Here is an 18505-nt window from a genome sequence, read left to right on the forward strand (position 1 = left end):
TGCCTCAGCCTCCTGAGTAGCTGGGACTATAGGCAACTGCCACCATGCCTTGGTAATTTTTATATGTTTAGTAGAGATGGAGTTTCACCATGTTGACCAGGCTGTTCTGGAACTCCTGACCTCAAGTGAGCTGCCCGCCTCAGCCTCCCAAAGTGCTGGGATTATAAGCATGAGCCACCGTGCCCGGCCCCAAATTTAGTTTTTAAAAAACACTTTTACACGAGCTGCAAAACCAGACTCCAGTCATTTTCGGCAGAACCTTAAAACAGGGAGTCCAAACTGCTACAGGTGAGAAGTCCAATATATCAATTAAGGCTCCTTAACCCACACAAGGTATTCCTGAAGCCCCACTTTTTATACTGACTCAAAAAGCTCAAAGTAAGATCTCTACCCTGGATGAGTTCTCTCTGTTACTGTTAGGGGATACTAAGGCCTGGGATGGGCTGAAGAAAAGAAGAAACAAGCCGACACTTTTATTCACAGTCAATCATATGCAAAGGCAGAAAGCTAGAGCTCAAGTTCATTCAATGCCTAATGCCACTCCTGATTATCGCAAATGAGTTCAGAAAAACCGATTACAGACTTAGCTAATTGCGTAACAGCTAAAAGAAAGAGCCCTCCTCACTTTCTACCCATCCAGACTAAACTTAAAAGAGAGCAGCTCCTCCCAGCCAGGTAAGCAAGCTGAATTCATTTGGTCCAACCCCTGAATGCGCAGATGAGAGAAACAAGGCCCACTGAAAGTTGAAAACTTACCAAAGTTCCCACAGTAGGTGGCAACAGATCTAAAGGACCAGAGGTTTGTTCTCGGGACAACTGCAGGACGGAGCACAAGAGGAGGAAGAGGAAGAGGAGAGAATTGGAAAGCTAGGGAGGAACGGAAGAAGAGGGAGGGGCCGGGAAAGGAAACACCCAGCTGGCTGTGCCAGACCTTGCTCTCCTCCCCTCCTAAGCCACAGGGTCTTTCCATTCTTGGAATTTCCTCCCTACCCCATTTAAACCTTTCTTGATCAGACCTTAAACCAAGTCAGGTTGCAGCCATTTACAGAGTGAAAAGTGAGAACTGAAAGAATTATGTAAGCCTTTCTCCTGGCCTCTGGCCAAAGCTAGGGATGCCTCCACTGTTTCTGAGAAAGGTGGGAAGTTGTTGGCCCATCCTTCATCCAAAGAAGCTCCTTCACAGGGCTACAGGCGTGAGCATGCAAAGAAGGCCTTCATGGGGGTTTAGGTGTGAGCATGCATTTCTAGGCGTCATGCATTTCTAGCGCCTTCACGGGGGTTCAGGTGTCAGCATGCATTTCTACACCATCTCTGGTCCCCAGTTCCCTCAGATCTCTCAGCTCCTCTTTGACAGGACAATAAAAGATATTATTTGGGCTTTTATTTTATTTACGTATTCATTTATTGAGACAGAGTCTTGCTCTGTCGTCCAGGCTGGAGTGCAGTGGCGTGATCTCGGCCCACTGCAACCTCTGCCTCCTGGGTTCAAGTAATTCTCCTGCCTCAGCCTCCTGAGTAGCTAGGATTACAGGCACGCACCACCATGCCCGGCTAAATGTTTGTATTTTTAGTAGAGACAGGGTTTCACCATGTTGCCCAGGTTGGCCTCAAATTCCTGAGCTCAGGCAATTAGCCAGCGTTGGCCTCCCAAAGTGCCAGGATTACAGGCATGAGCCACAGCACTTTGGGCTCTTAAGGTGGCCATCCTAGGCACTTGCTGTGTGTGACAAGTGGAAGCATTTTACTTACACAAACTCATTTAGTCTTCATAGCACCCGAGATGTTGGTGCTCTTTCTAATTTACAGATGAAGAAACTGAGATTTAGAAAGATCACCTAGCTGCCCATTATTTTACTAGAACTAGTACACAGCCAGCCAGTACATACCTAGGAAAAAATCAAAAAGACCAACCAACCAATCAGCTCTAGGCCTATGATTTACAGTAATAAGGTTTGGCCTTTAGAACTGCATTCAGTCCCAGGTCTCCCTGTTCCTAGGAGTTTTGTGGTCTTAGATAAACTAACCTTTGTGAGCCTGGGTTTCCATATTATAAAAATATGAATACTGACCTGCTGAATAGGATTCTTGGGTATATTACAATAGAATGCTATGAAGGCACTTGCCTATGTTCAATACATGTGTTCCTTCCTGGCCAGGTGTGGTAGCTCATGCCTGTAATCCAAGCACTTTGGGAGACTGAGACTGAGGTGGTCAAATTGCTTGAGCCCAGGAGTTTGAGATCGGCCTAGGCAACATGGTGAAATCTCATCTCTATGGAAAATACAAAAATTAGCCAGACGTGGGGTACACACCTGTAGTCCTAGCTACTCGGGAGGCTGAAATGGGAAGATCACTTGTGCCCAGGGGGCACATAATCTGCAGTGATCCATGATCATGCCACTGCACTCTAGCCCGGACGACAGAGCAAAATCCTGCCTCAAAACAACAACGTTCCTTCCTTCCTGATGGTAGTATAATAAACCAAAGATTTTACCAAACACTTTATTCCTACCACTCTCTGCGCAGGCTGGTGGTGGATTATTACTATTGAGAAGAATCCCAAAGGGGTGATCTAGGTTAGAGTTGGCAGATTTAATATACTGGACATACTTAAAAATTTTTCATTGTTCATCTGAAATTCCAATTTAACTGGGCATCCTATATTTTTATTTGCTAAATCTGGCAACTCTAAGGGTGTATAATAAACTGCCTGGGAAAAGAACTTTGAAAATAACTTGCCAAGTTACGAGTTGTGAGCAGTTTGGGGCTTGGTTTGACAGGGTCTATTGGTAACCAATGGAAGCTCAGCCTAGAAACTCACTTTTCCAACATCATGACTGATCCACGGGATTGGTGTCAGCCTTTTATTTTCTCAGCATTCTACCAAAGATGCATCCTGTAGCAGGAAACCTGCTTGTGTTCTGGGAAGTGAAGTGTCCTCTCAGCTAGAATTCCTTTGTCATTACATTTTTGTCTGTGGCCTAACTTGTAACAGGGGACAATTGCTCTGCCCATCTGCACGCTTGATGGGGATCAACTGTCAAGCTATTTGTTTTTAGGTCTAAGGAATTTCTAATGAAAATGAAAATGTGATGAGAGATTTTTCTAAACGTCAGCCAGCTCCCTGAGGACCCCGATTGTGTCTACTTTGAACCTTTAACTCTCTTAATAATGGGTAGAAGAAACATCATCGATAAGAATGACTGGGAAACAGGTTAACATGAAAATCTGTAAATATTTTTTAAAAATTTTATTTTTCTCCTGTTAAATTCATAGAGACAGAAAGTAGAATGGTGGTGGCCATGGACTGCAGGAGGAGTGAATGGGGAGCTGTTTAATAGGTGCAGAGTTTCTGTTTCTCCAAAATGAAAAAGTTCTGGAGACTGGCCATACAACATAAACACGGCCAAGCGTGGTGGCTCACACCTGTAATCCCAGCACTTTGGGAAGCTGAGGCGGGTGGATCGTCTGAGGTCAGGAGTTCGAGACCATCCTGGCTAACATGGTGAAACCCTGTCTCTACTAAAAATACAAAAAATTAGCTAGGCGTGGTGGTGCGTGCCTGTAATCCCAGCTATTCAGGAGGCTGAGGGAGGAGAATCGCTTGAACCCAGGAGGTGGAGGTTGCAGTGAGCTGAGATCATGCCACTTGCACTCCAGTCTGGGCAAAAGAGCAAGACTCTGTCTCAAACACCCACACACACACACCCCCAACATAAACATTACTTAACACTACCAAACACTACTCTTAAAAATGGTTGAGATGATAAATTTTATGTATATTTTATTACAATTTTTAAAAAAATTATTCTTAAATCTAGAGTTAGAAAAAGGATACATAGGCCAGGCATGGTGGCTCATGCCTGTAATCCTAGCATTTTGGGAGGCTGAAGAGGAGGGTGGATCACAACGTCAGAAGATTGAGACCATTCTGGCTAACATGGTGAAACCCTGTCTCTACTAAAAATACAAAAAACTAGTCGGGCATGGTGGCATGTGCCTGTAGTCCCAGCTACTTGGGAGGCTGAGGCAGGAGAATTGCTTGAACCCGGGAGATGGAGATTGCAATGAGCTGAGATCACGCCACTACACTCCAGCCTGGGTGACAGAGTGAGACTCTGTCTCAAAAAAAAAAAAAAAAAAAAAAAAAAAAAGAAGAAAAGATAAAAAGAAAAAGAACACATAAAAGAAAAACAATCAATGCAGATAATGTTTTCCTACAAAAGAATGGAAAGTCAAAGAAATGTGTTTCTCTCCTGGGAAACTTCCTACTAGACAAGTGACAAATTAGGTATGGTCAACTTGAAGTCCCAACTCTTTAATCCTTCTTCCTGTATGTGTGATTCAATGTGTCTTTCCTGATCACACAAAAAAATGGATTAGCCACATTAGCCATCGGAACACAGAAAACAAAACTGTATTGTTATGTGTTATGTTATCACTTCGTGTGTTTCCAGAATCAAACCAAAAGGCGTGGAAATGCTTCTCAGTGGGGGAATGTAGAATTCTCCCTCAACAATGTCGTCCCACAGCTCCCGTAGACTCTGGATGGTTTGCACTTTGAGAAGTGGAAGTAGTTCATGTCATGCTACTTTCTACTCCTACCGAATGCCACGCATGCCTGTGTCTCAGCCAGCCGCTACCTGAAGAGGCCAAGTATGCTGAGTTTCATTTCAGGACCAAGTAGCTGTGATGGGTGTAATGGCCTGGTCCACTCCAGTGGAGAAAGAAACTGATAACTCAAATGGATCAAGAGAGTTACTTCCTGTATAGGACTGATCCTCTGTGGTGTTAGTAACTGTCTAAAGATGTATTAAGGTGGGACTTAGGGTTTTTGTGTTCATTTAGTTGCATCAGGTTTAGGGTTTTTGTGTTCATTTAGTTGCATCAGGTTTTTTTAAGCTGTGAAATGCAAGGGGTTTTGAAATGTAAAATACTTATGCTGTGAAATGCAGAAGCCTGACTTCTACTCTGATTCTGCAGTTCATGGAGTAGAGTGTGTGGTCCAGCAAGAGGCTGAAATAAGTGTGGAAAATGCTGCTTATGTGTCCCCTTCTGGGAGATTTATAGCACTCATGAGCAGATTGAAAACTTAGCCAAGAGAACTTGGGGAACTTTGTTTAACTTTTAACTAAGTATTGTAGCCAGGCGCGGTGGCTCAAGCCTGTAATCCCAGCACTTTGGGAGGCCGAGGTGGGTGGATCATGAGGTCAGGAGATCAAGACCATCCTGGCTAACATGGTGAAACCCCGTCTCTACTAAAAATAAAAAAAACTAGCTGGGCATGACGGCGGGCGCCTGTAGTCCCTGCTACTCGGAGGCTGAGGCAGGAGAATGGCGTGAACCTGGGAGGCAGAGATTGCAGTGAGCCGAGATTGCGCCACTGCACTCCAGCCTGGGCAACACAGCGAGACTCCGTCTCAAAAAAAAAAAGTATTGTAGAGAGGAAAATCACTTCTCAAGAGTTTTTTCACAAAAGTGTTTTGTTGATTCATCAAAGGCCCAATCTGAAATAAGACAAAAACATTCAATTTCTGTCAAGTAAGCCTTCTTTATTCTGCTGGCCAGGAAGGTAATGATTCTTACAAATTTGTGTTGGGATACAAAAAAATAAACTGGCTGGGTGTCGTCGCTCACACCTGTAATCCCAGCACTTCTGGGAGGCCGAGTCTGACAGATTATGAGATTTAGGTGTTTGAGACCAGTCTGGCCAACATGGTGAAACCCCATCTCTACTAAAAATAAAAAAAATTAGCCAGGTGTGGTGGCTAATTTCAAGAATTACTTGAACCCAGGAGGCGGAGTTTGCAGTGAGCTGTGATTAAACCATTGCACTCCAGCCTGCACAACAGACCAAGGATCCATCTCAAAAAAACACAACAAAACAAAAACCCAAAAAACAAAAAAGGAAACCTCTAACAGTGGTAAAATGCATGTGGTTTGGAGCCCTAATTTGCCACTGTCCAGCTATGTGACCTAAGTAGTAAGCTACTTAACAGCTACAAAGTTCAGTTTTCTTATCTATAAAATGGGGACAATGACAGTGCCATCACAGGGTTGCTGTGAGGATTAAACATATTAATAACAGTAACAATGGCAAATATTGTTTATTGAGACAAAGAAACGGTTCCAGAATGGCTAGGCAAACTACCCACAGGTACATAACAAGTGGCTGGGCCTGGATTTGAACCCAGGCAGTTAAATTCCAAAGCTCCTCTCTTCACTACAGCCTCCCCATAGCGCTTTGCCCACGGGAGATATTTTTATTATTGATACTGACGGTAAAGGCTCTGGAAATGAAATTAGATTTCAGAGCTTTAAGTGCTCCAGAGGTGTAAGAACTAAGGGGCAAATTTCTTGAAAGTGTTTTTATCCTCCCTTTGTTAACTAGTCTCCAGAGCATCCAAGGAAATTCCTTTCCCATGGGAAATAGCTGCATTTTTTTTTTTTTTTTTTTTTTTTTGTAGCACAGCTGTAAATTGTGAATATTCCCTTCCCACTTGAAGCTAAGTGTTAACATAACTCTCATTCTGACCCAGCATTGAATTGCAAAATGTACTCACTCACTTTTTCTTACAAGTAGAAGCACCCTAATCACATAGTTACTTGGTAACTTTCACCTTTCAAAATCTTAAAAAAAAAAAAAAAGAAAGAAAGAAAGAAAAGGCCAGGCACAGTGGCTCACGCCTGTAATCTGTAATCCCAGCACTTTGGGAGGCTGAGGACGGTGGATCACGAGCTCAGGAGTTCAAGACCAGCCTGGCCAACATGGTGAAACCCTGTCTCTACTAAAAAATACAAAAATTAGCTGGGCATGGTGGTGGACGCATGTAATCGCAGCTAGTTCAGGAGGCTGAGGCAGGAGAATTGCTTGAACCCAGACGGCAGAGATTGCAGTGAGCTGAGATCACACCACTGCACTCCAGCCTAGGCAACAAGAGTGCAACTCTGTCTCAAAAAAAAAAAAAAAAAGCTTTGCTTTTACAAACTTTTTTGTGGCTGGCAGCTGGGTGATAAAGCCTTGCCTCCTTGCCATGTCAGCTTTCAGGAATTCTCTGTCTGTGTTGTGTTACCCAAGTAGTCTGTTATCTTTGCAGTTTAAGGGCTGACTTGGAAATTCAGACTGTCATCTATTTAAAGAAAATGGAAGTCCCCACTCCACTATTTTAATTAACTTTCAGAGAGCAGGGTTTCCTACTGGTTATGATAATGTTAACTTAAAATACTCTGAAGGAAACACGGCAGGAAGCAAAATAAAAAGGGGAGGATTGCTATTTTTAAAGGCATTCTAGGAAGAAGAGTTTGAGCAAAGCCATGAAGGCACATAGCATGGGCTATACGAAGAAAAAGGAAGAGAGGCATGAGCAGATACTAAGGAGTATGCACAGCAGAGAATGGGAGACTAAATGTGTAATGCCGACCAAGTATGGCCTTGAACGCCAGGTTGTGGTGTTGGTAGGCAGGTGTCTGTGTGCAATGAGAAACTAAGAGATTTTTAGAAATAAACAACAATGATCAAATCTATGTCTTGTTTTTTTTTTTTTGTTTTTGTTTTTGTTTTTGTTTTTGTTTTTGAGACGGAGTCTCATTCTGTCTCCCGGGCTGGACTACAGGCGCCCGCCACCTCGCCCGGCTAGATTTTTGTATTTTTTAGTAGAGACGGGGTTTCACCGTGTTAGCCAGGATGGTCTCGATCTCCTGACCTTGTGATCCACCCGTCTCGGCCTCCCAAAGTGCTGGGATACAGGCTTGAGCCACCGCGCCCGGCAAATCTATGTCTTAGGAAGGTAGCTGGAGGTTACACGCAGGCAGTAGTATGTGGCGGAATCAGAACAGATCTGAGAACTCACCAGCAATGTAACAATCTCTTTGGGCTTAAAATTTACATTTATTACTTTGCTCAATGGAGATAACAGCTATTGTGGTAGGACTGAATGAAATCAGACATGGACATTTAAAATAATGCCATAGGCCAGGTGCGGTGGCACATGCTTGTAATCCCAGCACTTTGGGAGGCCTAGAAAGGTGGATCACCTGAGGCCAGGAGTTCAAGATCAGTCTGGCCAGTGTGGTGAAACCCTGTCTCTACTAAAAATACAAAAAATAGCTGGGTGTTGTGGTGCTCATCTGTAATCCGAGCTACTCGGGAGGCTGAGGTACGCGAATTGCTTGAACCCGGGAGGTGGAGGTTGCTGTGAGCCGAGATCACACCACTGCACTCCAGCCTGGGCGACAGAGTGAGACTCCATCTCAAAAAACAATATATAAAATAACACTGTAATACTCAATTATTAGCTCAACACATAATTCACACACACACACACACACACACACACACTTTTACAGTCAGGCTGAATGGGAGGGAATGAGGACTGAGAAAGTTGTGGTGCTGATCAACAGAAGGAAAGGAGGGAACTATCTGACAGGTGGAAAAAAGATGGGAAGGGAAAGGGGAAATCTCAGAGAGCATTCAAGAGAGAATGGAGCTGTAATTCAAAGGGAGACAGTGGAAGAGGAGCTGGTTTGGAGGCTGGGCTGTTGGTGAGGTCAGCTTTGGAAATGCTCAAGAAAGAGGTGGATATTCACAAGGAGTGGACTAGAGCAGCCTTAAGAATTAGGTGTTCAGTCATTGTTTTTACTGAAAAAGCCACTTTGCCTAGGAAGGTATTTGGGGACATATTTTGGTCAACGTTTATTTATTTATGTATTATGTTTTTTGAGACAGAGTCTCAATGCCTGTAGTCCCAGCCGCTTGGGAGGCTAAAGCAGGAGAATTGCTTGAACCCAGGAGGCGGAGGTTGCAGTGAGCCAAGATGGTGCCATTGCACTTCAGCCTGAGCGACAGAGCCAGACTCTGTCTCAACAACAACAAAAAAATCCCAGCATTTTGGGAAGCTGAGGCAGGCAGATCACTGAGCTCAGGAGTTTGAGACCAGCCTGGTCAACATGATGAAACCTCATCTCTACTAAAAATACAAAAATTAGCTGGGCATGGTGGTATGTGCCTATAATCCCAGTTACTCAGGAGGCTGAGGCAGGATAACTGCTTGAACGCAGGAGGTGGAGGTTGTGGTGAGCTGCACTCCAGCCTGGGTGACAGAGTAAGACTAAAAATAAATACACATAGATGTTCATCACAGCATTTTTTATATTAGCTTTATGGGGGAAAAAAGCTAATATAAATAACACCATGATGAACATCTTTTTTCCCATTATGTGGGAAACAAGTAATATTTGTAACAATAGGGGAGTCCATCATGTCCATCAATTTGGTAAAATAAAATGGATTGCAGGAACTGTTCTAAGTACTTTACAAATGCAATATTAATTCATTTAATCCTCACAGCAATCCTGTGGAGTGTGTATTATAATTGTAAGTCCCATTTTACATATGAGGAAACTGAGGCTTGGAGATTTTAAGTAATTTGCTGAAGATTACACAGGTAACAAGTAGCTGACCTGGCATTTGAATCAGGCTGTCTGGTTCCACAGTCTTTGCTCTAACCACTACAACATTGCCTCATGGTATTTTATTTTGCCTGACTTTCTTTTCGTGATTTTATTTATTTATTTATTTTTTTGAGACAGAGTTTTGCTCTGTTGCGCAGGCTGGAGTGCAGTGGTGTGATCTCTAACTCACCGCAACCTCCACCACCAGGTTCAAGCGATTCTTGTGTCTCAGCCTCCCCAGTAGCTAGTATTACAGGTGTGTGCCGCCATGCACAGCTAACTTTTGTATTTTTAGTAGAGACAAGGTTTTGCCATGTTGGCCAGGCTGATCTCAAACTCCTGGCCTCAAGTGATCTGCCCATCTTGGCCTCCTAAAATGCTGGGATTATAGGAGTGCACCTGGCCTTACCTGCTTTTCTTTTTCTTTTCTTTTTTTGTGACACAGTCTCGCTATCATCCAGGATGGAGTGCAGTAGCACCATCTTGGCTCACTGCAACCTCTACCCTCTGGGTTCAAGCGATTCTCTCGCCTCAGCCTTCCAAGTAGCTGGGACTACAGGCGTGTGCGACCATGCCAGGCTAATTTTTTTTTTTTAAGATAGTTTCACTCTTGTTGCCCAGGTTGGAGTGCAATGGCGCAATCTCAGCTCACCACAACCTCTGCCTCCTGGGTTCAAGCGATTCTCCTGCTTTAGCCTCCCAAGTAGCTGGGATTACTGGCATGTGCCACCATGCCCAGCTAATTTTGTATTTTTAGTAGAGACAGGGTTTCTCCATGTTGGTCAGTTTGGTCTCAAACTCCTGACCTCAGGTAATCCACCTGCCTTGGCCTCCCAAAGTGCTGGAATTACAGGTGTCAGCCACTGCACCTGGCGCCAGGTGCCTGATTTTCTCAGAAGAGTTTTATAACGAGGCAGGGTGCGGTGGCTTGTGCCTGTAATCCCGGCATTTTGGGAAGCCAACATAGGCAGATCAGCTGAGCCCAGGAGTTTGAGACCAGCCTGGGTAACATGGTGAATCCCTGTTTCTACAAAAAATACAAAAATTAGCCAGGTGTGATGGTGTGTACCTGTAGTCCCAGCCGCTCAGGAGGCTGAGATGAAAGAACTGATGGAGCCAGGAGGTGGAGGTTATAGTGAGCTGAGATCATGCCACTGCACACCAGCCTGGGTGACAGAACAATGAAATGCTCTGTCTCAAAAATAAACAAAAACAAAACAAAACAAAACAAAAACAAAAACAAAGAGGAGTTTTAGAACAAAACTTTGGAGGAAAAACATATCCTCTCTATTCAGGGGAGGAGAAGATCAGATAGGGAGAGCATGGTAATTTACGAAGTGCTCCCATATCTCCTCAAAACCAACCTGCAAAGCCATTGTTTTGATTAACCCCAATTTATAGATGAGGGAACCCAGGTTCAGAAAGGATAAGTGGCCACTCAGAGGGATGCTGCCAGTCTACGTGATTTCCAGTCCCACACTCTCTCCACTACTTAGCGTAGTTTGGACAATTTCAAAACAGTGTGTGCCACCTCAACCCCATGATCACTCAGGAAAACCACTAAGAACAAGCTCAAGTGAAGGCAAAGGCCTGGATTGGGCTTGCCCAGAATTAACTTGCCAACCTTGATGGCCTAGGGCTAAAATATTTGAACAACTGAAGGACTGTCCCTTTTAGGCCTTCCTTTGCCTCAGGCAAGGGATCTTCCCTAAGGAAGGTTTGTGAAATTAACCTTTCTCTTTCTATTCTCCACCTCCCCCACAACTATAGGTTATTATAGCTTCTTCAGAACAACCTTAGTCTCAAAAATCTCATCAGAGGTAGCTAAAAGACCAGACAGGATAGTAATAATGAGGATAATAATAACTAAATTAATAATAGTAGCCCAAGGGTGTAGATTATTTGCTATAAGCCAGACGTTGCCCTGAGCAACGTTTACATACATTTGATTCTCATGACAGTTTTATGGGAAAGGTACCATTTTACTGATGAGGAAACTGAGGCTCAGAGGGCGTCAGTCACAGGCTTGAAGGGCTAAGTGGGGAAGGTGGGTTAGCAATCCACAGATGATTGAGTGTGAGCTTTTGGGCCCTGAAACCCTCATTTACAAATTGACTTTAGCATCACCCCCCAACTTGATTTCTTACCTAGGGTTGTTTTTTAAAAATCACCCCCATAAATGACTGTGTTCCTTGCATATCTGATATTCCCAGGAAATGTGGTTTTTCTGGGAAAGACAACAGTAGAGACACAGTAGCTTTTTTGTGTGTGTGTGTGTCTCACTCCGTCACCCAGGCTGGAGTGCAGTGGTGCGATCTCTGCAACCTTCGCCTCCCAGATTCAAGCAATTCTCCTGCCTTAGCCTCCTGGGTGGCTGAGATTACAGGTGCCTGCCACCTTGCCCAGCTAATTTTTATATTTGTAGTACAGACAGGGTTTCACCATGTTGGCCAGGCTGCTCTGGAACTCCTGGCCTCAAGTGATCCTCCCTCCTTGGCCTCCCAAAGTGCTGGGATTACAGGTGTGAGCCACCATGCCCAGCCTCAGGCGTAAGCCTTTAATGATACTAATGGTCTATAAACTACTTTATCCTCTTTTTTTTTTTTTTTTAATCTCCTGCCCTTTTCTTTCCATTAAAAACAATTGGTGTTTGATTTTCATGATTTCTTCAAATTTCTTAACCTAGAAAAATGTAAATACACACACAGGGAGGGAATGAGAGAGAGAGAGAGAAAGCACAAACCAGAACTGGTGGGAGATTGTGGTGAGGAATCATGGTGTTTTAAGTGGCATCCTTGAACATTCTACCAAAGCCGAATGGGCAGATGACAAGAGTGTTGGGAGTTTCTGAAGTGAAGTACAACTCCGTAACTAGAAGTTTTCAAGCTTGGAAGGCATTATTGTGTTAGTCCGTTAGGGGCGCATTATTCAAAGACTTGGCTGGGAATGAGTGCTAGGTGATCTGTAAATAATCTACGAGTAAACGTCTACCAGGAGTCGAACATTAACATCGTAGAGGCCGGGCTTTCAAAGGGGTCACTGGCCTACAAAGGGAAGCATTGCCTCCACCCTTTAACTGTTTCTACAGCTCCAACAATTGCACTAAAAGGACAGAATGGAGCAGGTAGAGGGTGAATTCAAATATAAACACTCTCTGTGGATGTGGCTAGTGAGGCAGTTAGAACCAGTGAGTGTCTCCGCAGCAACAATACAACTGTTAGGTCAAGTGTATGAAGGGTGAGGCCCCTCTGGGGCAGCTGCGAAAGAAAGCCCCTATTAATCCCTTAACTAAGCAGCTGATGGATTTAATCTTTTTGTGCATACATTATAACTCTTCGAATACAAGATTTTTTTTTTTTTATCAGCATAAGCTATCAAAGCTTTTTATAGATTTCTTCATCTCACTAATTAACAGATGACAGAAAACAGAACTTTGGAGAGTTTCTGGTTACAATTCAATTCGCTGGCATTCTGGCTTGAAAAACTGTAAGAAAGCTTCATTCCCTGATTCATTCACAAAAAGAATAGGTCTTTATTTGAAGAGCGAAGAGATCTCAGTCTCCTGCCTCAGAGTTCTACTTTCCTTTGATTTTGTATCCATTGTTATTTAAAATAACAGCATAAAATGATTCTTTAGGGTTATTTTGCAGAGTAATATCAGAAAAGAAAATCATTACCTGGTATAATCTCCCTTGGCTTCCTAAAAACAAACAAACAAAAACAAATGGAGTTGATCAATATGTATTTTTGTTAAGCTAAATGAGTTTTATCTTGATTACTTCCCCTCTTAAAGTTCCTAAGTTTTGTTCTGAAGAGTGTTTCTCAGGACCGCTCTCCCTATAGCCATAAGAATTAGGCATTGATAAGAAAACGCTGACTGTCCTGTTAGGAATATTCCTTAATCTTAACAAAAGAAACATCTATATGTGAAAAAGCACAAATAATTATTTCTCACTGTACGTTTTTAAGATCACATGATAAATGCTTTTCACTCAAGTGGCACACTTTTTAGACTAGAGGAAGACCTTTTAAACCACAATACAGGTAAACAAACATATACTATTTGTTTTCCCTTTACTTTTTAAACCAGCATGGAAACAGACTAATGCCTTTAAGAACTAAAGGGCTCTTTTACTGGACCACAAGAAAATGTATACAAAAGTTGCTAAATTTATATGAAAATTACAGCTGTTGTAACAACTGCTGCCTCCCAAATTCAAGTATCCCAAAGCTCTCTTCCAGGAATATGAGTTTAACTCTTTTCCTTCAGAGCAGGCTAAATTTCATTTTTCTTTGAGACTCACAATATCACATTGTAACTCATGCAAACTATTCTAAAGCAGAAGACGGTGGCTCACAGTTTTCATCAGCAAACAACGAACTGGCTTAAAAATCCAGCAGACACTGGCCCATGCAAAAGTTTCAGAGTTGCAGGCAGTTAACAAAAACGAGCAAACACAAGGGAGCTGCTAAGAGGCAGTTTGTCCAATCTTACCTGTAAAACAAACGCTGCTAACCTGAAGATGGTTTCGCTGTCTACTTCGATTTGCCCCTGTTGGTGGAAAAGGAAAGCATCATTGAACATGGGGCTATCCTAAGGTTGTAGCAAATGGCTCTGAAGTTGAGGAAGCTGTCACAGCTTGGCACCTCCAGTTTTCGATCAAATGCAGATCATACCATTGCAGGGAAAAGTGGGGGGTGTGGAGAGACTCATTGAGGGTTAAGGGGAAACCACTGTGTGTGTGTGTGTGTGTGTGTGTGTGCGTGTGTGTGTGTGTGTGTGTGTGTGTGTATGTGTCTATTTTAAATAGCTCTGGTGAGGGATTATGTTTAGAGAGCAGTATTCAGGAAGAAATGGGAATGACTTTGAGGCTAAACATTCAGAAAACTTCTAAATGAAAAATTTTTATCTCTGCAAGTTCATTTTTAAGCACCCTGCAGATTTTCCTGGATTCATTTGTTGAGTGTTTTCCTGGGATAATTATTTTTTCCCTTGTGTTATAGTACAGTTATTTCAGTATACACACAATGCAAATATTATTAAAAATATAAATTCACTTCTGTGTCAATGACACATTGTTGAGTTCATATTTGTACTATTATAGATAAAATGTGAGGCCTTAAAAATCAGTTACAGCAAATGCTTTGAAAATTAAAATTCTGTTGATTTATATTGAAGTTTGAGGAACTCTATCAGTTTTCCACTTTTTTTTCCATCATTCAAAACCCCAAAGAAAAATTGGAGCTCTGGGCCTTGGTAAAGAATGCCTTTTCAGGGTTTGGTACAGTGGCTCATGCCTGTAATCCCAGTACTTTGGGAGGCTGAGGGAGAAGGATCACTTGAGGCCAGGAGTTTGAGACCAGCTTGGGCAACATAGAGAGACCTCATCTCTACCAAAAAAAAAAAAGCTTTTTCAGTAGCCCAGTAGGGCTGCATAGATATGTGCAGAAAGGGTATAGCTCTATCAATAACACTCATATGCACCTTTATATTTTTTAAATTGTGATGATACATGAAATATTATTACTGAACCATATTATAACAATGAATGATATAGAGGGATCTTTATTTAAAAAAAAGTTTTCAGTGGTAATGTTAGCTTATAAGTTTTAACATATGCAAAAACAATTCCATGTAACCCCATTATTGCCTAAGTCCTGTATAATTAGTACTTGAAAGGGCATAGTGTTTAAGAACATGGAATTCCTGGAAATTGCCCTGCATTCTTTCTTCCTCCCTTCCACCTCTTGAATCTGAGCTGGAGTGTTTCCTAGTTATACCAAGTGCATCAATGGGGAGATTAAGTCATTTTAAAGTAAATATACAATAGACAGATTCAGAGAGGTAGTTATGCTCAGTGAGGATTTCTGAAAGGATTGTACTTTTCTCTCACGTTTCCACGTGATTTGATGAGGGTTCTCAAAAAACAAACAATATTTTAAAACCCATAAAATAAAATGAGTAAATAAAAACCCTAGGGTGTTACAATGCCAGCAGTGATCATTATTCATGTTTCCCTTATATTACAAGATGAAAACAAATTAATTTCATCCTCTAACACACAGGCCGCCCTTCTGAAACCTGAGACAGAGGATCTGCTTCCAAGTTTTTTGCCTCAAAAGCTGACAGGCCCAGAGCCTTGGAATTCAAAGCTCGCCCATAATCTCTAGAAACAGATTACAAAATCAAAGGGAAGCCAGGTTGATTGTAGAAATCAACTGCTCTCCGCCTTTTAGGCAGGAGACAGTGGTTTTCCAATCTGGTGAAAGATGATGAGGCAGTTCATCCAACAGGTGAGGTGGGTGTTGATCAAGATTAAATTTTAGAAAGGCTACATTCCTTAGTTCAAAGAAAAAGAAACTCACGGCAAGGGAAGAGGACTAACAGGAGAACTCAAAAACATCATTGGGTTTGAAATTAGGCAGGAACGCAAAGGTAAAGTCAAATGTGTCTTAGAATCTTAGAGAAGAAAAAATTAAGATGTTAAAAACACTAAAGATGAATAAAGTAAATTGAAAATTACTGCCAACTCCTCTGACATCCCACGATCCCCCTTTGCCTTATCAGAACCTTACACAAGTCACCTGAAAAATATTTCAGACACCAACTTTTCAATTTAGTAAATGGAAGTTCAGCAGACAGAAAAACCTACAGCAGATATTCTTAGGGAGGCAGCCAAATAATTTTCTACTTTATAAGGGTTATGAAGTATTAAAAATGCTGAAATGAGGAACTGAGCAAGACAAGTACCAGGCTCAGACAGCTCCAGAAGAATGGGGAGCAAATATCCAACTCACCTGTGGACTTTTCCACCTACACAAGTGGCCCCAATACAGTTCTGGTGGAGGAGGGTGACGGTGCAGTGAAGGAGTGGGCTCTAGCAAAATCTTGTTCCAGGAAGAGAAGAGAATGCATGCTTTGGCAAAGGCCCATATTCTTTTAAAACCCTCAGCCCCTACCTCACCTTCCATTGAACAATCACTGTCCTGGAAATCCCAGGCAACAAATTTTGAGTCCTAATACTGACTGTCAACGTTCTTTGACTCATTCACGGTGTTTACTAAACAATACAACAATCAGGTGTAACATTATTTGCCTAGTTCTCTGCAATTTCATCTGGTGAAATTTAATTAAGACTTACAAAGAACTCCAGGATTTCAAGCCTGAAGTGTAAAAGCTGTTTTGGAAGTGCTGTCTGCCCAGGATGGAACATTTCTTTTACTCTCAACCATGGCAGCAGAGATAACCTTATAGGTACCGGGCAAGCCAACACTTGAGAGAAGGATCTCCTCAAAGAGAGAGGTAACAGAATCCTTCAGTGGGTTTCCATGACTGTCATGGATAAACAAAGAGAACCAGAGAAGTGAGTCAGATGATGTGGCTGAATGCACAAAGGTAATATGAACAGTATCAAGTCCTGGTGCCACACCCTCATGGCTAATTTAGCTGGATTATAAATTCAATCAGTAGGTCACTGGGTTCAGGTGCCACACAGGACATTTCATTTTTGTTCTTGGCTTCTTGGCTCAGTTGAACAGGACACCAGGCTAATGAGGTGATTATAGGTTTTGATTGCCAAGTAGGAGAACAGAATCAAAGACAGTTTTGGGGCTTGAAAGGGAAATTAGTGAAAATATGATTCTTTTTTTTTTTTTTTTTTTTTTTGCAGATGTTGAGAGGCAATGAGGATCAGGAAGATGAAGTGTAATGTCCAATCTCCTCGAACATGGTAACTCTGGACTCCCTGTCCAGTGCTCTTTCCGCTCTACCATGCACTAGTTAACTTTTTATGACTCCAGTGCAAATGTCTCATCAGGAATCCTCCAAAGGTATGTTTTTGGTAAAAACTGGAAACAGGTGAGGCTGTGGAAAAATGAATCCAAATGCTACCTCCACTGTTGCTGGGACTGTATGTTATCAACACACACTCTCAAAGAAGAGTGGGAAAATATTTCTTAAGACTGGTTCTGCTCTTCCCATATGGATCAGTACTTCATGGAAAATTACCTGCACTACATCAATGAATATTAATACTGTGGTCACAAACACTTACGATTTAGACATACTTGAGAAACTACTGGGACACCTCAGTTTGTTTCCAAGCCTACTACTAATTATCTATTTTAAGTATAAGTCTTTAAAATTAACTTGTAGAGCACCAACAAATAAATGTAGAAGAAATGAAAAAGAAAGAAAATTACCATTGTACCTCTCCTAGTACTAATTCAGGCAATAATCTTCAATAAATAAAAACTACTGAAGTCTGGCTCAGTGGCTCACACACATAATCCCAGCACTTCGGGAGGCTGAGGTGGGGTCACTGCTTGAGCTCAGGAGTTTGAGATCAGCCTGGGTAGCATAGTGAAACCCTGCTCTACAAAATAGCAAAAATTAGCCGGGTGTGGTGGCTCGTGTCTATATTCCCACTACTAGGGAGGCTGAGGTGGGAGGATGGCTTAAGCCTGGGATGTCAAAGCTGCAGTGTGTCATTATCATGCCACTGCACTTCAACCTGGGCAACAGAGCAAGACCCTGTCTCAAAAACAAAACAAAACAAAAAAACTCACAACTTTTTTTTTTTTTTTTTTTTTTTTTTAAGACAGAGTCTCATATTGTCGCCCAGGCTGGAGTGCAGTGGCACGATCTTGGCTCACCACAACCTCCGCCTCCCGGGTTCAAGCGATTCTCCTGCCTCAGCCTCCCAAGTACCTGGGATTACAGGTGCCGGCTACCATGCCTGGCTAATTTTTGTATTTTTTAGTAGAGATGAGGTTTCACCATATTGGCCAGGCTGGTCTCAAACTCCTGACCTCAGGTGATCCACCTGCCTCAGCCTCCCAAAGTGCTGGGATTACAGGTGTAAGCCACTGCGCCCAGCCAAAACCCACAACTTTTGAGTGAAAGTTTGATGAGAAAAAGGACAGGATATTTACATAATCACAAATAACTCTCCATAGATTACTTATTAATCACAAAAGGGAAAACAGTAACTCTTCCAAGGGGAAGCTGACACATACCATCTTAATCCTGTGATGAGATATTGCCCATAGTGGG

The 18505-nt window shown here is 42.4% G+C and overlaps 1 protein-coding gene across 1 annotated transcript in view; it reads right to left on the reverse strand.

The window, feature by feature from the left end:
• The window catches only part of FRMD4B (FERM domain containing 4B), a 210977-nt gene that overhangs the window by 65943 nt on the left and 126529 nt on the right, over positions 1–18505 (reverse strand). Inside the window, 2 exon segments of the mRNA XM_010357713.2 lie at positions 13128–13150; positions 13946–14002. Of these exon segments, the coding sequence (XP_010356015.2) occupies positions 13128–13150; positions 13946–14002 (80 nt within the window).

Source organism: Rhinopithecus roxellana, chromosome 1 (assembly GCF_007565055.1).
Source record: "Rhinopithecus roxellana isolate Shanxi Qingling chromosome 1, ASM756505v1, whole genome shotgun sequence".
In the NCBI taxonomy this organism is placed as follows: domain Eukaryota; kingdom Metazoa; phylum Chordata; class Mammalia; order Primates; family Cercopithecidae; genus Rhinopithecus; species Rhinopithecus roxellana.